Here is a 26,629-nt window from a genome sequence, read left to right on the forward strand (position 1 = left end):
ATATCACAGAAGCCGATTTACCCGATTTCAAGTTTCCAGGATACAACGCGCCAGAACTAAGAAAGTCTCTTAATGATTTTCTCGGTCCATCAACTTATATCCTCAAACACGATAACGGAGATGGTGGTAGGCATATTGCCCCGTACAACGTAAATATCGCATCAGTGATAGCGATCAATCTAGTGTGTGATGTTATCGAAGGGAGTTACCAGGTGGATACCAAGCAATCAAATCAAGCTCAACAGGGATATATCCTTTATTCATTTTCACCAACAGCCCCTCCGGGATTTTTGATCATTGAGAGTCCGATTAATCCGGTCTATATGCGATGCCATAATCGGTTTTTAACGAGAATTAATTTCAGACTTACCGATCAGTCAAATAACCTAATTGACCTACAAGAGGAGGAGTTAGTGATCACTCTGTTTGTAAGATCATAGCAGCAGGGGGGGCGATGACATCGACGTGGTCGTCGCATTGCTTACCGGACGCTGACGACGCTGGGATCGACGCGCAGAAGGTATTAATTAAACCAAATGACGTCCGGACGATCCCCTCGACGACGACGTCGTTTTTTTTTTTACCAGGCGCTGACGACACCGGATCCGCTGAGTGCAGAAAGTAACAATTAAGCCAAATAACGTTTGGACAAAATGTCGGATTCGCCCCCCCTGCTGCTAACGTAAAGGTATAAAAAGAGTACACTGACGCCCACATAGAAGTGAAAAGAAGCACCAGGATAGACAAGAGAAACTATGTTGAAGGAATGGCAGCAGAGGCAGAAGAAGTGACAAGAAGTGGGAACATGAAGTAGCTGTATGACATCACCAAGAAGCTGTCTGGCAAGTACAGCAAAACAGAGAGAAACGTAAAGGACAAGCAGGAAAAGACCATAGCAAGTACTGAACACCAAATTAAGAGATGGGCAGAACATTTTGAAGAGCTGTTGAACAGGCCAGCCCCAATAAATACCCCAGAAATCCACCCAGCCAATGCAGATCTCCCCATAAGCTTTGACAATCCAACTAGAGACGAGATCAGGAAAGCCATCACCCAGCTGAAGAATGGCAAGGCAGCTAGACCTGATGGCATCCCAGCAGAAGCCCTCAGAGCAGACTTAGATGCTTCAGTGGAAATGCCATACCACCTCTTTGAGAAGATCTGGGAGGAAGAAGAAATACTGATTGACTGGAAGGAGGGACACCTCATCAAGATCCCAAAGAAAGGCGACCTCAGCCACTGCTCCAACTACAGAGCAATCATAATCTTATCAGCACCATGGAAACTCTTCAACCGGGTCATCTTGGAGAGGATGAAGGAGGCCGATGACCCCCAGTTATGAAATGAGCAAGCGGGCTTCTGGCAGAACAGATTGTGTACAGACCAAATAGCTACTCTTCGCATCATAGTCGAGCAAATTATTGTAGTGGAATTCTTCACTCTACATCAACTTTGTCAATTATGAGAAGGCATTCGACAGCATGGACCGAGAGACACTCTGGAAACTTCTTAGCCACTATGGCATCCCATCCAAGATGGTGAACCTGATCGAGAACACTTACAATGGAATGTCCTGCAGAGTCATTCATGCAGGACAGCACACAAACAGCTTCCTAGTGCAGACTGGCATGAGGCATGGCTGCTTGCTGTCGCAGTTTCTCTTCTTGTCATCGACTGGATTATGAAGACGTCCACCAATGGGTGGAGAAATGGGATCCAGTGCAAATTGTGGAGTCAACTTGAGGACCTGGACTTTGCCAATGACCTAGCACTCTTGTCCCATAGTCATCAGCAAATGCAGGATAAGACCGACGTACTGGCAGCCACATCAGCTCAGGCTGGCCTCAACATCCACAAAGACAAGACCAAGATCCTCAAGATCAATTATGCCAGTAACAACCAAGTCACACTGCAGGGAAGTCCCCTGGAAGAGGTGGAGTCTTTCATGTACGTGGGCAGCATCATCAACCAGCAGGGTGGCATAGACGCAGATGTCAAGGCAATGATCATAAAGACAAGAGCAGCTTTCATACAGCTCAAGAACATCTGGAGCTCCAAAGAAATTTCCTTAATTACCAAGATCAGACTGTTCAACTCCGACATGACATCAGTCCTACTGTATCAAGCAGAGACCTGGAGAATCACCAAGTCAACCGTAAAGAGAGTTCAGATCTTCATCAACAGCTGCCTAAGCAGAATTCTCCAGATCCGCTGGCCAGACACCATCAGCAACACCAACCTGTGGCAGAGAACCTCCCAGATTTCAGTACAGGACAAGATCAAGAAGAGAAGGTGGGGTTGGATAGGACGCACCCTATGTAAGCCGCCAAGCAACATTACCAGACAGGCATTGAAATGGAACCCTCAAGGCAAGCAGAGAAGGGGACAACCAAGAAACACCAGGCAACGCGACCTTGAGGCAGACATCACTAAGATGGGTCACACCTGGAGTCAGCTTGAGGGTATGGTACAGGACAGAAGCCTCTGGCGATCTTTTGTGGGCAGTGATTCCCTGGCAGAGGTGACGGGCAAAACTAACTAACCAACAAAGAATTAGCTTGAGTGGATGTTCTACATAAATATAGTGACCATTGCAAACCTGGTTTTAAAAAAACAAACATCAGAAGACGGTGCCAATTTCAGCATGGGAAAGGTACATTTCTAACATTAGGCCATCTGACTTGGTGTGTTGTAGTATACAACACAAATTATGGTCTAGTCATTAACAGTGGAAGATCATTAATTGTTTCTAATTAATCTGACCTCAGTGCATTATGGAAATGAATACCAATAATGAAAATTGTCAAATATTAATTGTGCAACAAATTTAAGGCATTCTGTATGGCTGTATCCATGTGTCCTGTTATTTGATCATTCTTGTAAGAAAAATATAAAAACAAGTTTTATCATTTATATAAAAAACTAATCAGTCATATGGATACAATGCATCAATAATAATATAGATCTAAGACGTCTAATTATTTCAATGCTTTTCCTGTCTGTGACTGCTGGAGTGTTTGGCTATTTGAGACCAAAAAAATGGAAATAAAAATAAAACATGCAAACCAAATTATTTAGCTGATTTCTGTGTTTGGTATACTGCTTTGCAGCTAAAACAGATTCAGTGGAAGACATTGGATTTATTCCTCATCTCTTTCTCTTGATCAATTGATTGATCGACAAAATGATAGGTGTCAAAATTACATTTTTATAACATGGCTTTACCGAAATAAAAGACCTATCAGCAGCAGTAATAACAAATTTGGTCTCTACATGCATTTCAAATTGGTTTAGTGCATTCTATTGCTCAATATGAAATCCTCTACTTAACACAGAAACTTCAGAAAGTGCTAACCGACCTATTTCGAGTCTATTTGGCCAATGAATCTTTTTTATTTTTAAAACTCTCTCAATACAATGTTATTGAAATGTATAGACGCATTCATTTTCTTATTTCTGCTGCAGCTTTCGCAATATGCTTTGTGTGCGTGCGTGTGATTTGGAATTTTAATGTAGCTTTAACAATTTTTCAGTCATATCACTACAATGTCTGCAGTGTGGCAATATGCTTTGTGTGCGTGCGTGTGATTTGGAATTTTAATGTAGCTTTAACAATTTTTCAGTCATATCACTACAATGTCTGCAGTGTGGCAGTTTTTTGTGATGCCAGGCACTGGGGAATCATGTCGCAGACATGTAGCATGACGTCCCACCCAGTCACATTATCCTGACACCAGGCCAACCAGTCCTAACACTAACCTCATAATGCTGAGTGCCAAGCGAGGAAGCTGTTAGTACCATTTTTGTAAGCCTTTGGTATGATTCGGCCGGAGATCGAACCCACGACCTCCCGCTTCCAAGGTGGATGCTCTAACCATTAGGCCACTGGAGCAGTCGCAATATGCTTGTTAAGTATCTCATGACATTCTACAGTGAAAAGAACGATAATGATCTATAGATGTCACACAATTTACCAGAAAAAAATTGCATTCATTGCTGACTGATGTAAAACAATATTGAACAGATTCCGATAGTTAATAGTCATCCCCATGCACAAGCATGGCCTGATCAGGTCAGGTGTTGGGGGGGGGGGGGGGTTAAAAATGTAAAAAGGGCCACAACTTTCCACAAAAGGGTGCCAAAACAATATAATTCCCAATAAACATGAGCAAAAATAAAACAATTGTAAAAATTTCAAGTGACAAGTGACTGATTGTGTGTTCAAATGTCAATCACTAAAGCCGATCAGCTGTTCCATGGTAGAGATGCAATCGGCGCACCATCAGAGACGCAGGGGTGACTTGTTAGTATTATACTGCTGGGTTGCGAAGTGAAAGAGGAGTGATTATGCCCCCCACTGTGTTGCCTGGGGTTCCAAAAATATGTATGAGCTGTACTGTACTGTTTGCTGATATGTGTCATCTCTGAATTTATGACCATAGTCATCATTGCTCTACTTTACAGACCAACATATCATAGAATTCCATCATCATCTGCATTCTTAGTAGAGTAACTACTTATAATATATCTGATAAACACCAAATGTGCAATCTCTAAGCTCTTTTTCAGCATGTGTTATCAATCGGTGTCACTAGCATCCATCTTTCGCCTATCTTACAGTTTCCAATCTAATCTTCTCAATGTACCTTTTCTTAAATGCTCATTAGATATTTATGGTCATTCAAGCATTTCAGAGCAGGGATCGCGCAGGCTTCTCCAATGTCGCAAATTGCGATTTTTCCACCTTATTGGCAACAAAATATACCATTTGGCAATTATTTTGGTGACAGCATTTTTGGTTGTTATAAACTGTATAGGGTTTGGAGTGGAGAAATTCAAAGGCACCATGATAAGAAGCCGCAAACTTGGATATAAAACTGCACTGGAATCTATTATTACATAAACAAATCCTTTGTTCATATTGACAAAACCTCCCTAACACAGCATTGTTATATCATAATCTGCTTATGCTGATGTATGGCTTTAGTACTGCACGCCGTGTTTGGGTGAATTGGATTTTTAATGTTGCTTTAAAACAAATTCAGTCATGTCGCCATGATGTCTGCAGTGTGTCAGTTTATAGTGATATTAGCACTGGGGCATCATGCCGCAGAGATGTAGCATGATGTCCCACCCAGTCACATTATCCCAACATCAGGCAGACCAGTCCTAACACTAACCTCCTAATCCTGAGCGCCAAGCGAGGCAGCTGTTAGTACCATTTTTTGTAGGTCTTTGTTATGACTCAGCTAGGGATCAAACCCTTGACCTCCCGCATCCAAGACAGATGCTCTAACCACTAGGCCATTGGAGCAGTCGACTGTATGCCTTAATATAACCAAAATATTTGTGCTACCTAACTAGCTACAACTGACAACCTCTGAAGGCAGTTATGGGAATGACTGCAGATGACGACAATATTTTTTCTTTTAAAAAATGTAGCATATTCTTGTACTTTCTGCAACAGCAATGAACATATCCTCAAGAATGCAGTTCTTGATTCGATATATATGACCTTCTGATAAGCACTTTTAAGAAATCTTGGAAATATTTTTGTATATTCATTAGATATAGAGGATATATTAAGTATCAAAAAACATAATTTTTACAAGATAGCAAAGCCCTAATTCCAGGATGCTGTTTGTATAATTTGATAAAATTCATCAAACAATTTAAACAAAAAGGCTTTAAAATGTTCTTTTATTTTGTTCAAAAAGGGCAGCAATATTTATGGCTGTTCCATTAAATTTCAATACATTCAAACAACATTTATATCTATATAGTCAAACCTGGTTTTCTTGATTATGTTGGGGATGTAAACAAATTATTGATATAAACCGGGTCCCAGAGATATCAGGGTTTAGTTGATAAACTGACTGCAGAGAAGTTTTATTTTTAAAGGTTATATCTAGGTTAGGGTAATGTGATTACTCTCTTGGTTTGGGTAATGTGATTACTCTCTAGGTTTAGGTACTCTGATTACTCTATCACATCACATGAAAACAAGTGTCCCCAGTAAGGCTCATCTCAGTCACCTGGGTAGCTGGCATATGTTACAATGTGAAGAAACTTATTGAAACTGTATAGGGGAAAGAAAAGCTTCGAGCACATAGTTGCTACATTATGTGTCAGTCTTGGTGGCATGTTTCAGATAATCCTACAGAATTAAATAAATGTTCGAGTCCTTGAATATTTTGACATAATTTGATAAGTACTGTTTAAATTAAAGATTTAACACTCTACTAGATCAGATGCACAAATTATACATAAATCACAATTTCTTCTCAACCACTCTTAAAAAGCTAAACATAACTAAAAGAATGTCTAATTGGTGCGTGTATTCTCATTATACCTTCTATATGCAGACCAAATCAAGATATTCTGAGTCACTAAACTGTATTATTTCAAAACAACTGACCTCAAACTATTGAACCAATCAACAACCAGAGTGTGCATGATTTTTCTATAGGGCACATGCACTCCTACTCTCATATAATGTTTACCTAACATCAACTCAACTAAATGCACTAAATGACCAACACAGTTGTTGAGATGACCTTGGCAATCAACCTTGGCTTATGAATGACATTATAAACATACCGTACATGTATTGCTAACAAGTCACTGAATATAAATAAATAATATAAATATCATGAACCTAAATGACTAAACTACAACTATGTTATAATTTAAAAGATGATACATAGATTTGCAACAATATACACCTGCTTATAATATGGAGACAGGAGTGGATCCCATATTTTTCTTGCATAAAGTACCCTAAAATAGGCCCATTTCTTGAACATGAACAAAACTTCAGTCAATATTGGTAGAAATAAAACCTTGATATATCCCTTGTTTAATAGTGTTAAAAAAAACTATTGTTAGTGTCCACAAATATGAATTAACATTTATCACAACTTTTAACAAGTTATATACTTTGTTAAAGCTTTCTTTCTTTAATAAAAATCTCAGTACACAACAGATAATAATATAAGAAGAAATTTCCATCAATTAAAATGTTAGTAATTCCTGCTGGTGGTAAAACTTTCAAAAATAAATACCAATTAAATAAGTTTTGTCAAGTGAAATTAATGTTTTAGTTTTATGTTTTAATTTGTTTTCATTGTAATCTTCATAAATGTGATATGTCCTCTTGTATTCAAATGTGAAAAGTGTAAATCAACTATCTGAGAACCCAATTACTCATTACTCATTCTTGTAATAAGATTTGAAGCAGAATCATTTGTATTGTTGTGTTTTTATTTGGATTTATTCAAATTATTATTCACTAGAATTACAGAATACTCAATAATGATCTTAGGCAAAAACATTAATTTGGAGTCATAGTGAATTCAAGCAAGGACATCTTGGATTATATCGTTGTAATTCATAAAAGGACTGCTGGCACATCTCTACATTCTAGACCACTAATAGCACATCAGCACATTTAGTGTCTGATCTTAGTCAGAATACCACTAAAATTTAATTAGAAATCTATTCATTAGGAATGCTGATAGAACTTTTTCGACTATTTAGGATTTAATTTACAATATTGTAAGTTCTATCTATATTTTCACATTGTATTCTTGGGAAATAAATTATTTGTTGTTTTTACTCTTTTCTGTAAATTAGTTTAAGACCACAGATTTGTACAGCATGCAAATCCTACCTGTGTTAGAGCAAGCAGACACTGTCTTGTGTTAAGTGAACTCATTTCAACTGACTAATCAAACAATGAGAGCACTGTAGGTACTTGTAAGATAACTGAAGTAACTAAATAGTTTATGATACTCATTTTTAAATCTGATCAACAAAAGCAAAGGAATTAAAGGCATATTAGGTGCATGAAAAGCTAGTTTCACTAACAGGATTCATTTGGAAATGAGAGCTCTATAGTTAATATTAAAATTAAAATTCTTGAACTAGCACTTGCTATAACTTGTTTTGAAACAGTCACATATTTTCACTAATATAACCAATAATATTAAAAAGAAGTTATGTTGTTTCTCTCAATAACTGGCACTCATTTTTATTCTGAATACACAGTAATACTTTAATGTATCCACAGTCAAATGAAAAAAAGCAGTGATGTAATGCACAATATTTTCACTTGTACCTATGTCATTTGTGTTGAAACTTTTCAGTAATGCTTTATATCAGTGATTCCCAAGGGAGCGGTGGGATTACCGAAGGGGGCACTATTGCTAAATAATGCTTTTTTTATGGGTTATGGTAGGGGGCGCTGAGGACAATCAAGGGGGTGGTGACCTGAACAAGTTTGGGAACCACTGCTTTAAATGATCTTTCATAAACTGAATCTATTGAAACTAGAAACAGAAGTAACTATTTAGTAATTATTCGCAATATGATCATTAACAGGCATTCAACCACTTAACACTGACCTCCCCATAACAGTCAATATCCACATACCTTTCTTAAGTTTTCAGAGGTCCCTCAGTAACTAGCACCCTCACTATTTTATAGTCTGTTTTCCTGGACCCTGTTGTGTGTGTGTGTTTGTGTATGTTATAGAGGGAAAGATTTATTTATATAGATCCTGACAACAAAAGGACAAGTCACTTAAACAACTAGCACTGTCCCCTGAATCTCTCCCTATCCTGGAGACAGGCACTGATTCACAGCTTAGAATCTATTGATAGCTCCACCATTAAAGTATATACACTTTCTTAGCATTAAAAAGGGAGTTAATCTGTGTGGTCAGCATGGTTTCCTGGATCTGTCTCTACACCCCCACCCCATCCTAGACCCCATCCTTGCACAACTTGGAAAAAGTTACGTTCTCCACCAAAGAGTATCAAAAACAGATCAGAAGGCCTCCAGACTGTTTAAATTGTCAGTCAATCCAGTGCAAGATCACCTCATTTATAAGCAAGGATCTCACTGATTGATAAACTTGTCCAAAGTCTTGTTGATTTAAACATGTATTGCAAGTATCTATGAGTGACTATTCCACCCTGAAAATCCTTTCCCTGGGTCTGAAGTATGTTTTACTGGAATAACCATTACTGGCTGGTTACATCATAATTACCAGTTTGAAAGATCTTTACATCAGGGTGTTCACAACTAACTTTAGTTCAATCCTAAATAGAAGCCTTTTTTTTTTCTCACCAATTCGGACTACCCTGTTTATGCACAATTTTCTTTCTATTAATTTGAAAATAACACATGCTGATCAGGGATCGTCCTGGGCTTCGCCAATGTCGCAAATTGAGATTTTTTTTCCTTATTGGCGACAAAAATATCCCATCTGGCGATTTTTTTGGCGACATACTTTTTGGTTATTTAATTTGTACACACAATCATGGATTTGGACTGGATAAATTAAAAGGCAGAACGAAAGGAAGCCACAAACTTGACTAAGCAATGCATTGGTATCAATCTGTTACACAAACGATCCTTTGTTCTTATTGACAACCCTATCTTTACAGTGCATTGTTACATCATAATCTGCTTATGCTGACATCTGGGCTGAGTACTGTATGCTGCGATACATTCAATCATGCTACCGCACTATACCTACAACTGACCGACTTCTGAAGACGTGAATAGAACAGATACAATTAATTGTATGGCTAATCCTTCTGTTTTTTTTGTACATATACCAATACAATAGTTTTGCTGAACCTTCATAGAAAACTGATAAGCTTTGAAGTACCGACAACTGTGTATAAATACAAAGCAAATGGAAACAATCTAAATCACAATTACATCTGTCGCCAGTGCAGCATTTTACTCATTGATCTTTTCCTTTTGCCATCAGTCCTGTGTTACGGCTGCAGAGACTTAAACTCCGCAACAAGAAATAGCAAAAAAAAAAAACAAACAGTTTTGCATAATTAATAATAATTATTTATTTCTCAAAATACAGGAGTGAAAGAATCCCTAAGTTGGGTGTGAATTTATGCTTATATATACGGTCCAATATTGCCAGGTGTTGACTCGTGTAAGTTTCATTCGTGGGAATGGAGATCCTATTTTTCTTGTCGAGAAAATTTATACAGCATTCAGTGATCATTCTTGGGATTTAGGAAGCAATTCGCTACAAGCTTTGTGAAGCTAGCCATAAAGGGGGGGGGGCTGCTGAGAGACTACTGGTGTCACCTGTCAGCACTGTAGACTGTGAATGTGGATTCAGTAAGATGAACCTCATAAAAACTGACATCAGAAATAAGCTCTGCATCTCATCTCTCAAGAATTTAATGAGAATCAGCATGTACAGATGTGAAAACATAGACTTTGAAACTGCATTCAACAAGTGGGCAGCCCTAAAATCGCGACGGATCTTCATGTAACACTTTGTAACATTTTGTTAATGTAACACTTTGTAACATTTTGTTAATGTTTCTTGTAATTAAAGTATTAACTAATCCATCTTTTGTAATTTTCATTGCCTGTTACATTAATAGACTAAATTAACACTTGGAAAAATGTACACTACTTTTTTTGGCGACACTTTTTGAAAATTGGCGACAAAATATTGAGGTTGGCGATTTTTTTGGCGACAGCTTTTTAAAAGCCAGGACCATCCCTGCTGATGGACAGGTCCAATATATGATGGATTTAGGAACATACCATAAATTCACTGTGCCTTAAAGACAGATGAGCTAAATACATAATATAATGATAGGTGCATGAAAATGACACTGACATATTTTTTAAATGCATAAGATTCAATTTCTGATAATAATAGCCTCATTAAGCTTCATACCCATAAAAGCAATTATGTCAGAGAAATGGAGCTAAATGTGAGTGCAGTAATTGGTCATTGTGACCTACATGTTCTATTCCATTAGCTGTGAGCAAAACTCAAGGATCAAAATGGGTGCGTTTATCAATTTCTTTACTTTGCATCCTATTTATGCCCCAGAAAACTGAAACCTATGTCTTTTCTAAGTTTGTAGGCATAATCTTCAACAGAAAGTCAAATTTAAGTCACCAGTGAAAAAGAATCCCGCTTCTGCCATTTGCTGAGGTGTTTGATCCAGATATGGAGGCCAGCCATGATTAAATGTTGCAATCCGACTGGGCAGTGGGACATGTTCTGGGAACTTGAGCCTGTTGTCTGCTTCAGACTGTGCCGATTCCTCCACTGGGCGGGACTGCATTCTGTGACTTGTCTCCCCTGATTCTAAATTTTGCTGTGGCTGCAATACAAACAATGGCCTAGTAAGTTGGGGTGATCACTGGATACACAGTGCAATTACTATAACGGTCAGCCATCTTAAACAAAAAACCTCTTATCCATCTAGGTTCTCATTTTCTTTTCTCTTTAAGTGCAAAAATTTGCCAGGATGATTTCTATTAAATTGGGTTATAAACTGTTGTGCAGTTTTTGAGTCAATGTCATTTAAATATTTTTCTCTTTTCAACAACAGCAGCAACATTTAAAACTTTTTTTAAATGTTATGCCATTGTGCTTGTGTTAAATGGGGTCAAATTATGTTCATTTCTTCTAGAAAGAAGTCATTTACAAGTTTTTCTAAAAGTGGCCATATTTTGTGGTGAACTGTCATCATGTTTACAAATTTGAATGCCCTTTATGTCTGGATGCTTTCTGTCTGATTTGGCTGAATTCTGCTGGGAAGTATTTAGAATTCATTTAAAGGTTTATTTTATTTTTTGTAAAGTCAGCGATATTCAATGGCAGATCTGCACCATTTGTAAAAGCTTTAAAGTTATTTATAAAATACTGCTTTCTATTAAATATAGTAAAATTCTGTTTCACAGTGTTTGCAAAGTTTAAAGGTACTTCTTTTTTTAACAATTACACTGTATGACCATCTCTGCTGGCACAATCTGTATATACCTGCATGCCCATTTCCATGTATGCCAGTATGTTTACTGTAAAATTTGATCTTATTCTGTGGATTTTTTAAAAAGCCCAAGTCATTTTAAGCATTTTTTTCCCTTAATAGCAGCCATGTTTGATATCAGAATAACCTCTTTTGTAAAATTTAAAATCACTTTAAGATAGAATTCTTCCAATAAAATTTGGTCAAATTCTGCCTTATGACTTTTAAGGCAAATTTATTTATGTTCTTTTTCTTCTGCCAGCCATATCTGAGGGCAAATAAGTATTAACCCTTTGTACCAGGATGATGTGTGTCAAATCTGGTCACATTCTGTCAATTAAGCTTTAGAAGCTGTTTCAAGATTAAACTATTTTAATTAACAGTAATGATATTGGATGGTGAATCTTGATCATTTGTACAAATTTCAAAGCACAATGTGACAGAATGCTTTCATTCAAATTTGGTCAAATTCTGAGAAGTGGAATTTTTTTAAGAAGTCAGTTGAAGGTTTTATATTTAGTTATGGTGGTCATATTTGAAGACAAATTCACATTATTTGTTCAAAATGAAAATCTTTTCATGCTAAAATGCACTCTGCCAAATTGTATTAATAAGTCTAGTGGTCTTTTATTAAAAGTTTAAAATAGCAAATGTTAACCAACTGACAGATGAGATGCATGACACACAATGTAAGCTGGACACAGAACCATACCATAAGCTCATTTTAAAGGGAAATTCACGTGTTTTTATTTTCACGACAACTGTAAATCATTCAGACTCATTTTTGGGGGAGAGCCTAAGCTTACCAATATCTTGTCATCCTCATCTGTAGTTCTGGAAGATCTAGGCACCTCTGAAGAAATAGATCTGCTTCCTTCAGCCTGACTCTGAACTGTACCTGACCCAGGCAATGGGGCAAATGGAAGAGATGGAGGTGGTATTGAATCCCTATCTGCCCTGCCAACAACCCCACTTCCCTCAGGACTCATGGGGATGTTTATATGCCCTTCCTGTCTCCCATTTAAAAAGGGGCAATTGGGAGACAATCTCTGATGGACTTCACGGGGATTGTCAAAATAATTCCATTCTCCATACGATACCCCACAGGAAAAGCATCTAGTCTGTGTCCCCTGTCCTGTATAAAAGAATCCTTCTCTGGCAATACGGATTGGGCTACCATGAGCTGTAACGGGGTAATTCTGGAAAGTCTGCAATCGCATCCATTCCACTGACATGCGTTCTTCAGCACTAGGAGATTCTCTGCTTTCATCGCTAAAAAACTCATTCAGATTGGTAAATGGATAGTTCAGTATTGACTGTAATCTCTGCAGAGCTTGTAATGTTACAGGTCGTAATTGAAACAACCATTTTAATGATCCACAAACTGATAATGCTGTTGTTAGGGTAAAATGTAACTGCATCACTTGATGCCAATAGTAAACTCTGTTCTGCACATTAATTTGTCTTTGTATTCTTTCACAAATGACCTCCGGCCTTAGTAAATGAAGTTTTTCATGGACACCAAGTTCTGTGGTGGCCATATTAAATTCTCCAGTTGTATGACCTTTTTCAAATGTACTATTATCAAAAGTCATTTTAGACTTAAGCAATAGATTTGAATTAGTGGTTTCAAAGAAAGCAAGGTCATGTGATTTGTCTGATGTATCATATAGTTCATATGAAATCAATGAATGCATTTCAGGCTGTCTTTGGCCATTGGACAATGAATATCTGATGGTGCTGGACTCCATTTCTTTGTCACACTGTGACAATACAGCTGGCATTACATATACAGCTTCTTTTGAACTTTCAAACAAGGAAGTCTCAGTCAGGCTTTTTTTAAAACTGTCAGACTGGCATGATTCCACACATGTTGAAAAACATGATTCTCTCGTATCTTTAGAGCAGGCTAATTCTGAATTTTCTATACATTCAGCAGGAGGTGAAATTAATTTGGCTATATAGGAACCCTTTTCCAGTGTGTCAGAATGGGAAAACTCTCGCTGTGATGAAAATTGAGACTCGCTACAACCATCACTAGAGATTGCATTACATTCTTCTCGGCAATAATATGGAGACATCATATTTAGTTTAATATGGCTAGACATGCCCTGATTTTGCGGTAAAACTTCTGGTAGTTTAGATTGTGCCAAATAAAAAGGACCTTCAAGACTGTTGGACTTGCATGACTTGAACTGTGGCTGTATTGACCTTATAGACTCTCCCTCCCTATCCAATAATAATAATCCATACCTTAAGAAATTCACAGACTCGCTTGAAATTTCTGACTGATCTGAATGAGACTTTGCTGAATAATCCAAATTTATCTGTATAGATTCAAAATGTCCAGACATTACCAGTTTTTCTGAACTGTCACACTCTGCTGACTTGGTTTTATTTGTATCTGTGCATGACAAGTCCTTCTGTATGTTGATACAACTGGGCTTCTTCAAAATTGAAAACCTGCCCAACTCCTCACTTTGTAAGGAATTAGTACAAGCAATACTGGTATATTGACAGTCAAGGCTTGCATTGTCTATACTTAGGTCACTCTCATGACAGATGTTTAGAACACAGGTAGCATTATCTGTACATTCCTGTGAGAATTGTGTTGACTGATTGGTTATTATTCCCCCAGATTCACTTGGATTGCTGTTAGAATAAATATTACACAAATAATTACTGTCATTTTCTTCATATCTACTGTTTTTAGCAGATGTTGGATCATTTATTGAACATATAATAAAACAACCACCAGGCCATGTAAGAATATCCTGCAATGCTGTATCCAGATAATTTTCAATATCTTGCTGCTTTTTTTCAAACTGTGCATCCTGCACAGAAATGAATGGAAGGACTTTATTTGGTTTGTATTGTTTTAATTTTCTTTCTTGCTCTTTATCTGCTGTGAACTTCTGCTCTTCCACTTCAAACTTGTAACCAGCAGCATTCCTAATACTTGGATTACATTTTCCTATATGCATCAAATCTGCATTTCTGGGCCATCTGCTAAGCAGGTAGTCTGTACCTGTTTTGAGTTTCTTGACACCAGTATTATCACCATCCCTCAGCTCCAAAGATTTCATCACTGATGAAGGTTTTAATGACTCTTTGTACTCATTATCTGACGATAAATTTATTTCGTTATGATCACATAAATAACAAGCATGCTCGCCTCGCACATGTCTTACTATGTCCTGAGAAGATGTCCAATATGTGGACTCCATGTTGAACTTTTGATTCTTGGAACCAACTGACTCCAGTGTTGATTAATTGCTGGATTTTTTTCAATATATTTTTCCCTGCATCATTATACCTCAAAACTTCTTCAATAAATGCAAGAACATCTGAAGAAAAAAAAAAAAGAAGAAAGTTAGGTATCAAAAAACGAGAATGAAATAGTTATACAGAGCAACACATGAACAATGACACATGCTTAATTATTTTTAAGCACTAAATATAATATATCGGTACATGTATCAATTCAGTTAAATGTGAATATGGATGGAACCTTCCAAATGGATTGGGCCTCTACTGGACAAAAAAGAAACTAACAATCTGAATAGACCTTTATGTCAACAAGATATTATTCAGAAACTCCAACATACTAAATTAAGTATAAAAAAAATGCTTTCTGATGCCCCTGTATGTTTGAGTTGATTTGTTCACAAAGAATAAGCATCACAAACATCTTTGGCATTACCAATGACCTTGAACATAAAATTATGGGTACAAGACTAATGAACTAACCTGTGAAGATATGGCCCCATGATACATACACATGTAAGCTTGGTTGATATGACTTGGCCAGAATGCTTGCAACAACTGCTTTGCATGGCTTACTTGCTACTGATTAGACTAGGTACAAATTAAGTTAATTTGCCGTTATGACCATCTATTCAAATGGAATATTGATAACAAGATTTTCAAGATGGACAAAGTGGTGACTATAATGGATGTGTTAGCAGCACCATTTTCATTTAGGTACAACCTGACATTGGGATAAAAGTGTTTGTACAGTTTCATGACAATCCTCCAAGCAATGTAGGAGGAGTAGCCATCAGAATCTTGTGAAAATGGACAAATGGATATTGGACAACAGGTCATCCCAACGGCTTCTCTGGTCTGTTAACAGTAGAATTAAAAACCAAACTTTGTATTTCAATCATTTTATCCTTTTGGTTTCATCTTTTGCCATGTGTGCCTTTTTTGGATACCTAAATTTACTCTGTGTTGAATAGCCAGGATTGTACTGATGCATAATTAAACCCAGTACACACACATAATTAAACCCAATACACACACATAATTAAACCCAATACACACAAATAATTAAACCCAATACACATACATAATTAAACCCAATACACATATATAATTAAACCCAATACACACACATAATTAAACCCAATACGCACACATAATTAAACCCAATACACACAGATAATTAAACCCAATACACACACACATAATTAAACCCAATACACACATAATATCAAACTGTGTAAATTACGATCCTCTTTATGTTCATATCATAAAAGAAACATGCATGTATTCTATAGCCCAATATCTGACAAGTAACATCCTATGAACTAAGCAACTGAGATGTGTCCAGTAATAAGAATATAAAGTCCAAACATAAGAAAGAAGTCTGTGAAGAAAATTAAAATAACAACAAAAAAAGATAACCTTGACCTGCCAACCCTGACGAGTCCGTCTCAGTAAGGCAATTGTTTTTTTTCTGTACGATGGACCAGTTTTCAGTAAGGTGTAACAAAATATCAATAGCTACTATTGTAAAGCTGGAAAACATAATTAAAAGTTTGACACATCGACAATAAACATTATGTTCAACTGAAAAGTTTGTCAAGTACAAGTAGATTTTATTTACCACTAGTACAGTTGCAAAAACTTTAGTTCCAAACTCAATGGCTTGTTGCTATCTCTCAACTTGACATAATTCTTTGAAATTATTTTCTGTTTCACATGACGATTGCAATATTATGTCCCGCAACGAGACATACTCAAATTGGCATGTGATGTCCAATAAACGTAATGGTGTCCTTTCCAGTTTTTTTCACAAGAATCTGAGTACTCCTTTTTATTCTTCTTTGTTGATTATTAACACTTTTTAAGAAGGGTATTATCCCTTTCATTTTAAACATGCATCGTTTTCTGGACACCATTTTTAAAAATTCTATAATAAACAGTTTGATCATGCATACACTTCGCATTAACAAAAAGGTGCAGTTTAAAGCATCTGGGGTGCTGTTGTAAAGTTAGTCTGGTTCCCTGACTAATTCACTAATTCTAAGATGAAACCTGAATCCAAATAAAACACAGATGAACCAATTATCCAGATTTTTTGGCAAAAATCATGTCTGTTAACTGTTAGGTGAGAGGGAGCAGTGGGACTCAAAGGGAGGCGTTACCACATTGGCCTGTTCTGTGTCAAACTCATGTGCATTGGTGAGGACAAAAAGACATCTTCATCCTGTTCTTTCTCCTGGAAGGCAGGAATACATGACCCAATGTCTCTCTGTTGCAGGGAAGACTTGGGAGAGGAGAAATCTGAACTTGTAACTCCTCCAAAGAAGCAAACAGTTTTTAACAGTGGATTCGGCAGGTGGTTTAAGGCAACTCTCCCCGTGCCTAGAGCATCTGAGGAAAGAAGATCTATTCCACTCCCTATTTTCTGACCCAACCTCATAAGATGATGTAGGTCCACAGCCACAACCTAACTACCATGTGGTGATGGTCCACAAGTTCATGGCTGCATATGAAACAGGCCAATCACTTCATGGCAGTAAAAAACCCTACATTCCATAGGGATTTAAAGTGATGTTAGGGATGTGGCAGATGCTGATCCAACCCCCTTCCCTAACCTGAAGTCTCTAAGCCGATTCATGGTCACCAATGGGATAAAACAGCAGTCTGAGAGAGAGAGAGAGATATTCAGCCTCAACCCTATCTCTGTACTCTTAGGCTCCAAAGACTGGTTCCTGATGACCAGTCACCAGGCCCTGGTACCCAAAAGGGTAATGTTCCCTCCTTATGGAGTGAGACACGACTAACCCTCTGCCTTTCTGGACAAAAGAGGGTGCTGATCCTCCTGGATGGGTGGGTTCAACTTGTGGTCTGTCCTAATGAAAAACAGGGGGTGCTGCTCGTCCCCATTTGGAGTGCTTGACTCCTTCACCACCATCAAGGAAAGGAGAGGGTTCTGCTCCTCCCTTGGGAGGGGCCCACTAACCCTAGGAGTCAATGAAGAGACTTTGGTAATCCTTCTCCAAAACCTGAGGGACTCAGAGAATGACAATCTGGAAGACTCTGACAACATGGATACCTTTTTCCTTGGTTTGTAAGTGTGTCTACTCTATGTAAGATTCCAGACTACAAAAGAGACATCCATATTGTCCTTGCACAGCATGTGCAACATAAGCAGTTGGGGGGGGGGGTGTTCCCCAGGGGGATTTACTGTGACCACACATACCCACACCTTGTTTAGACATTGTTCCTGTAGAAGAGATCTGAAAAGATTTATTTATACATAAAAAGAACTTTTTGTTTGTATACACAAGGTAATGCATGGAATTAGTCTATGCTAGTATAATTATTTCAGTGAAAGGACAACTTTACTTCTTTGTTTTCACTACGATTAAATATTAATAAGGAAACAATGCGAAGGTAAGAACAAAAAAATGCAATTTAAACAAAACCAGGATTTACAATATAAGGACTACGAAATTAGCACACAAAAAAACAGCAGGATATGATTGCTAATAATAAGGAAAAATCTTTCAAGAAGGTTATCCAAAATTAAAATAGATAAAGAACTTGTATTCAATAACAGAGCTTGAAATATGAAGGTAAAAAAGTGGTGTGTGACCTGCTTACCAAGTAAAACATTAGCACAATTCATGATATAGGTAAGGTGAATTAATTAATTCATAAGGAACAATAAAATAGACAAAGGCAAGTCTATTAACAACAATTATGCAAGGAATGGAAAATTTAAACAAAATACCTACGCTTACCTAAATAAAAGCACAACCAAATTTTGAAAATCTAATGCCCGTGAAGGGGTAAAAATAACAAAATAAAATGCCAAGTGGTACATTTGTACAGAACAAATGCTCAAATGAGAGAAAGAGAGAGTGAGCTTAACAGCAATAAAACTTGATCAGGGTATACTCCTAATGTTTAAAAATATGGCACTCAAAATAAATATTAATTCACTCATTGACCCATGAAGCAGCAGCTAAATCTGGACATAAATGATGTTGAACATTAGCATATGGAGACCAAGAAAAGAATGAAGAGTGTAGCTGTATGCATAAGTAATATGTGTGGGTGTCCAGCAGGGCAATCTTGTACTATGGAGTGTTCTGGTTCACCTAGATGGGAGGACAAATTTCATCACACAGTCCAGGTATTTTCCATGTGGAAAAGTACCAGCAATGTAATAGCAACAGGTATGGAATTACTGGTATAAAAATATACGTTTCCAAAAGTATTCACAAACTCTGACAATCAGATGCAAGTTTATAAGCCCTATTTTTATTTCATTAATTCCCTTTAATTTTCAGTTCTACAACAGATCATGTAGATATTACAAACTTGTATATCAAATGTGATCAGAAATAATGCCTCTAGATTGTCCATTTTGTTTTCTTCTTGTTCTTGGGCAGCTGTAGTGGCTGAGTAGCTAGTGTACTAGACTTATGACCGACAGGGTGGAGTTTTGAATCTCACCATAAGACCAGCCTATGTCAGCAACCATGGTGTGTCTTTGGGTAGGACACTTTACACTGATTGCCTCAGCACTAAATAACCTACCTGTGTTGTTGTGCCATAAAGTATCAAAACCAAACCAAATCTTCTTGTTCTTGAAAATAAAAAATTTCTTCAAGTTATAGATTTAGCAGCTTGCCTGTCAGCCATTGTCCTTTGGATTTTGAGAAGGGCCAGTAACACTAAACCTTCAGGACCATAGGGCCAGTTATATATTCCAAAGTCATTATTCTTACTTCAGGTCAAGAGCCAGCTAATTTTTCTGCAGAGCCAGATGATTACCTTGCTTGTTGGCCCTGTTGCCAATGTAAGCATCTGTGTTAAATTAACCCCTGCAAGGAATATGATTAGTTCTTTTGATTTACAAATTAAAGCAATATTTGTTCAAGCTATTTTGGAGCTACAAATTGTGGGGAAGTATATTTTAATCCTGACTCTAAAAGGTGAAATCAATGTATTCTACATGTGTTTATTTTCGATCGCCGCATTTTCTCTTCAAAAGATATGGAAAAATGGAAGACTTTAAGTAAACATGCATAAATCGGCTAGGGTTTGCTGTCTGTGCAAAAACGTCAAACTTCTGCATGTAATTTGCTTAACTTGTCACCCTATTGTCAATAACTGTCAATGATTTGCTTCAATCACTGCAGTTTGGCAAGTACAGAAGTATACTAATCTGCAAAATAACTGACTAAATGATTATGAGGTGCAAGATTCATCACACGCATTAAATCATGGAGCCAAAACTGCACTGCAACAAAATAAAGTTAATGTTCCTGCCAGCGTGCAGCCCACAGACCAGTAAAATATAACAATCTTTGTTTTACTCAAATTAACAACCATTGGCAGCAGTTCACATCTTCAGGTCATGTAATCAGTTGCTGCACATTTAGTATACTGGTATTGCTTGCCATGAGTTTACCTGTTCAAACTGTAACAGTTCAGGACTCACGTTACCAATGATATGGAACAATGAGATCCAGTCTAGAAATGGATGAACAAAGCACAAAGAATATATGGGTTTGGCTGGCCAGGATTGGTTGATAATAAAAGTAAGATTTTAGTAAAAAGAATCTTTTGTGAGCTTATCCTAGTTGTAAATGAACAAAAAGAGACAATGTTTTATTGATGGAACTTCAGTCCTTTTACAAACTTGAGTTTGGAAAGCTCACTACTGAAATTATGATCCGACTCACTGGTATGGGACTGAAATCATGTTTCAAACACTTGTAGATCCAGAAAATGCCACGGCTCATGTAATCAAGGACATGTCTATACTTACAAATATAGGTTTGATTATGAACATTCAAAAATGTAAAGTTATTGAATTTTCAAGACCATGGTGTTTGCACAGGTTTACTAATGGAAGCTGAATTAGTATTGCAAGTCCTTCAAATGCAAACATTTAGCCAGTTTGAAAATGAGGCTGTGTGGTAGTTCTCTCAGCATATTACACCAAACATTTACCTTTAGTAAACCAGTCTCAAGACTGTCAACAAGAAAAATAACCACCATTACTATATTTTACCCAATAATAATAATAAGAAGAAGAAGAAGAAAAGAACAATACTTACAGTAATGAAAAACAGTGAACAGATCTGACAAGAAAACAAAAAAAAAATTAAAAGAATAAGAAGACTGGAATTTTTATGAATAATTCTATATTTTTAATCCAGGTTTTCTGGTAAAAAATACTGATGTAACAATTGATATGTATGTAAAGATATCATATAGAAAATAAAATTACAGGCATTTACTTTTCTTTAATCTATGAATCTATTATTATTGCTATTATTAGTATTAAAATTTTTGTCACTCTACCACATTCCAAAAATGTTGCATATTCAATATTAAATAGTTAACAAAATAGAATTACTGGAAATTAAAAGATAATATACATGACACATTTAAGGTATTCAAAATACAAGTAAACTTTCACACACACACACACACACACACACACACACACACATATATATATATATATACCAACCACACAACCAAATTAAGTGTCTTCTGTCATCTGGTTAGCCTAACCATATTGCATTTATTTCTTAGTAACACATGGGTTGTCTTATTAAACAAAAACCTAAATATCTTACTGAGAGATGGAGATGCCATAATTTTAAACACTCAAGAAAATTTGGGGAACAGTAAGAAAAATGTTGTGAATGCAAGAAATTCCAGATTTAGATGTTTCTTGAATGCCAAAAATCTGCAGAGTCCTCACATATGTATTAGTTCAGGAGACTTGCAGAATAAAAGGTTCTGAGAAATCATGTGATAGCCTCACAGATGATGCAGTTAATGGTTGATATTTTGATACCTCCAAATGATATATTTTAATCCTGAGTTTGGTATATAACACAATTATTTCCAAGAAACTACAGACTATTGCACTAGTATATCTCAGGATGTTGCAACATAAAACTGTGATATCTTTGTTCATGCAGCTGTCTAAAAGTATATTTCTGTTAGGTTATACTACCTGCAAGACTTAGAATTTTGTCCATCTGAAGTAGAGACACAGGTGACTTACAAACAAAAATGTTACTTTTTATTTTAAAAGTTACTATGTGTAATGTAAATTGACAATATTAGCCAATTTTATAAAAATGAACAACTATTGTTTGAAACATAGTTTTCAATTTGCAGCATCTTTCAAATTTTAAATCAAAATGAAAACAGCTTACCGTAATTGTAGCATGTGGTAAATTTGTTTCAAGATTTCATTTTTTTTCTCAGCACAACTTAAACACAAAAACGGTATTGCTTAATTCTTCTGTGTCAATGCAATTTAGCATTATTTACAGCATATACATTTAGCATGAGTGTAAATACTGGGACACTGCATTGTTGTGAAATTGTCAGTTCATGCTGGAAAGCAGAATTGTTGTTATTTTCAAATTTGTTTAGCATGAGTGAAGCATGCATATTTTGCATGATAGCAGTCAAGAGCATGGGTGTGGGAAATGTACTGCAATAATTACGGTATAGATAAAACATTATCTGACTGGCATAAGTATGTACTGCAATATTTACAGAATAGATGAATAGATATAGTATTATTTGACTGGCATAAGTTACTGTTGTTGTTGTAGGGTTTAATGTCATTTTTTCAACACAAGATAGGCTGTAAATGGCGGCCAGTATTAATGGTGGAGGAAGAACCCAGGAAAACCCCCGGAAAGAACCACCGACCCACGAGAAGACTGGCACAGGTATGTACTGCAATATTTACAGTATAGATATAATATTATCTGACTGGCATAAGTATGTACTGCACTTTCAGTGCAAGATGCATCTTTCTAATGATATACCAGGCTGAAAGTGACAACCCTCCAAAATAAGTTTATGTTATTTATCTGTGTCTTACAGCTTGAGTCCAAAGCCAATAACACTATGCAAGTTTACTGAGGCATGTATTTAACTGTGATGTAATAATTTAATTATTGAATAATTGCTTAATAGTTTGATCAAATAATTTCTTTTTCCTATTCATGTAATCTTTATTTTTCAAGTAAAAACATAATTCATGTGAACAAAAATTAAGTAATTTGATTATTTATTAATTTTATTGTCATTCATTTTATTTCAAGTATTTTTTTTTTCTGGTTATGTTATGATCACCATATAATGGTTGAAAGAAAAAGTAAGAAATTATTCTGTCTGTGTTGTGGCAAACAAAGTCTTTAATACAAATTCATCCAAGTAATGTTTCTGGTTTGGTTGTGTTTAACAGTGCATGGTGTTAAATACAGAGGACAACTGATGGTGCATTTTTGGTTTGGTTGCGATAAATTTGGTATAAAGAAAGAATTTATACTTTAAGAGCTACTTTTGGTTATATTCTAACTAACCATGTCATTGGGTGTCAGTTACCATAAAATAACCATAAGTATTTGTCACTAGTGGTTTACTTAGGTCTGCTTTTGGCTAAAACTTAAGGCAATGGATTTTATTAAGCTTACTTGCCACTAATTTGCAGCAACTAAATCATTTTGGTAAGGGACAAGCCAAAGATTTGTGAAACTATGTGATCACCATTTTGACACATGGAAAGTAAATTTAATTTTGTGACAACAGATTTCAATGATATTTCACTTAATGAATTGTTTTTTTTTTTTTAATTCTGAAATCAATTTTTAGTTTTTAATATTAGCAAACTCTTAGCTTTGTTGAATATATAATTTTATTTTGCAAACTGTTCCTGCCCCCAAAATCTTTATCCCACAGGACCTCATTAGTTTAATAAAACTTGCATGTCATTCTTGCTGGATCATGCACTTACATATCTTTGTGTTACAACTTTTGATTATGTATGTACTGTGTCGATATGATTGTTATATGTTATATGTATTACTAATTGTGTTATATGCTTATCCTACTGAAATAAATGTAGTAGTATTAGATCTAGCAGTAGCATATAGGATATATGAACCAATTTATTTCACTAAATATAGAAACATTTTGCTCATGACAAAACCATTACACCAGGAACTTTCTCCTTTTTCACATGTAAAAAGCTTACATTTTTACATGTCAATATATTCAGATCAAAAGGTCAACTGCTCAGACCTGGCGTACATATCATCTGGGATTTTCCACAACATACCCGGTTGACAATATGTTTTCAATGAATCAGAACAACTCATGAAATGAACATATATGCACACCTATGCCTGCTTGTTAAATACTTTTGAGTTTTTTAAGAGAATAAGGGTAAATGTGTGCAAATATTTGTATAAAACCCCAAAATTATGTAACTCTTTATACAGGTCACCCATGACAGTAAGAACCATAACTCTTCCCAGCATGTTGCTATGTCAAAATGTAAACAATGACAAACTTCATTTTATGAAAAAGACAACATTTTTACCAATGAATCAGGCAATAAAAATGTAATGTCAGTCATTATGCTAAATTTATTGTAAAACTTAAGTAAAGCTTTTGTTGTATAATGTATTTTTGAGGTCTGGCTCGACATATGTGACTGAGCGAATTAGTGAGCTATTGTTACTGTCAGGTTATCTACTCTATGAAAGATTCTTTTCCAGAGACACTGCTATTCATATTACAAAAGTAAAAGACAAACCTTTCTCCAAAATTTTGAGTTATGTATATTTAAATGTGCGTTGTTTGTTTGTAACCATAGTTTTTTTTAAACTTCATTATATGCTATTGGTAATGTTGTTGTTGTTGTGGGGTTTAACGCCATTTTTCAGCACGATAGTCTATGCATGGCGGCCAGTATTAATGGTGGAGGAAGAACCCGGAAAACCCTGGAAAGAACCACCGCTATTAGTAATGTAAAATTGTATCTAATAGCTAACCTTGTCCATGATCACTGACAGTTTAGTAAATAACACTGGATAACAATTAGGATTATTATCTAAAGCTGAGTCAAGACATTTTAAATTTCTTCCTATAGCTAGACTGTGTACCTGTTCTTTGTCACATTCTTTATATAACAGGCCTTCTAATTATTCTAGAACAATGAACTTTTGACCCTCATCCAGGTTTTCTTGTTATGTCTTAGGTTTTTTAAATAAATCTTGTTTACTGGAAAATTAGTCATTCATGTGATAACAGAATCAACTTGTACTATTGTTGGGCAGTATTTTCATATAGGTGAAATTATTTAATTTAAATTATTCTCTGGAAATACAAAGTGTTCAAAATTACTATTCTTGGACATAGAGACTTGGATTTATAGTAAAAAATTAAATAAGGATATATTCTTCTATTGTACTAATGCTATCTAACAAAAGACTGTTGGCACATTGACAAAACACAAGCCATCATAGGTTCATCAACACTTCCAGCATTTTTGGAATACCACGAAAGATTATTCAGAACTTTAATCATTAGGACTTGTGTTAGAAATTCAAGAATTATTTAGCTTTTAATTCACAGTACTGTAAGTTATGTTTTTCCATTTTCGCTCTGTATTCTAGGGGATTAAATTATTTTGTATAATTTTATAAAACTTGTTGGCTTTTGCTCTTTTCTGTTACTGTGTTCAGAGGTCTTGGAAATGCTTAATCACATGTATTTGGTAGCCAATTTTTTAGCTGGGATGCAGAAAATCACTTAGGACAAAATTCAAAGACTCGACAGTCCTGCTTCAGCCACCTGCTAAGTGGGAACATGTGTTGATCAATTAGCTGTGCTGATATTTACAATGACATAATTCAGTGGCTGAAAGACCCCCTGATGTACATGTTGCCATTATAAGAGTACACCAAAAGAACATGATGCAATAGCTGGGTGGCTGGGTTGTAAAATGGCTGATATTTACAATGACAATGCAGTGGCTGAAAAACCCACTGATGTACACGTTGACATTATAAGAGTACATCAACTTTAGCTTTCTTTATGTATTCATTTCTGAGTGTATTTGAATAAGCAGTATCTGAATAAGCAGCGAACATGACCTTGGAATCAAGACATGTTGAGACTTAGACAAATGCCATTTGCAAATTTTGATAAGTATTTTAGGATTAAACAGCAAATTGACAAAGATTGTAATGAGATTCAGAAGAGGGCTAAAGTTGCTAGAACTGATAGTTCGGATGGGACAATAGCCAAGTGTAAGAAAGTGTGTGACGCCTGGCTTAGTGTTTGAAATAAGACCTTTCTTTGGATTGACAAAATTCAGTCTCACTCTGATGGACAAACAATAGCTATATGTCAGTGTTATAAAGAATGTAGAAATTAAACACAACGGCTACCAATAGTTCTTCTAATCTGCTGGTTTTCTGGGAGAGGGCTGCAACTTTTGCTGGTGGGACTCCTATTTTTACCCAAATGGGAGTCCTGGACTCCTAGTTTTAAAGTCCTAGCAAGAACTCTGGTGTTTAAGACTTAGCACCATAACACCTGTCACTTTTTTTGTGAATATCAATATGAATATTGTCATAATGAAGAACCACAAATCGATCTGTAGCATTTCTGTTTAAAAAACATAATCATATATATTTCTTGAGAACCCACCCAATTCCACTTTCTTCTTTGTC

General features: G+C 36.0%; 1 protein-coding gene across 1 annotated transcript in view; it reads right to left on the reverse strand.

The window, feature by feature from the left end:
- LOC149786751 (uncharacterized) overlaps positions 1-15,157 on the reverse strand; it is a 74,255-nt gene extending 59,098 nt beyond the window's left edge. Inside the window, exons 1-2 of the mRNA XM_089977271.1 lie at positions 12,623-15,157; positions 10,961-11,168 (exon numbers count right to left, since the gene is read on the reverse strand). Of these exons, the coding sequence (XP_089833397.1) occupies positions 10,961-11,168; positions 12,623-15,043 (2,629 nt within the window). The 5' untranslated portion in view covers positions 15,044-15,157. The remainder of the gene's footprint in view (positions 1-10,960; positions 11,169-12,622) is intronic.
- Between the last annotated feature and the right edge of the window lie 11,472 nt (positions 15,158-26,629).

The sequence above is a fragment of the Sinohyriopsis cumingii genome, chromosome 12, assembly GCF_028554795.1.
Source record: "Sinohyriopsis cumingii isolate HCF-2022 chromosome 12, ASM2855479v2, whole genome shotgun sequence".
NCBI classification, from domain to species: domain Eukaryota; kingdom Metazoa; phylum Mollusca; class Bivalvia; order Unionida; family Unionidae; genus Sinohyriopsis; species Sinohyriopsis cumingii.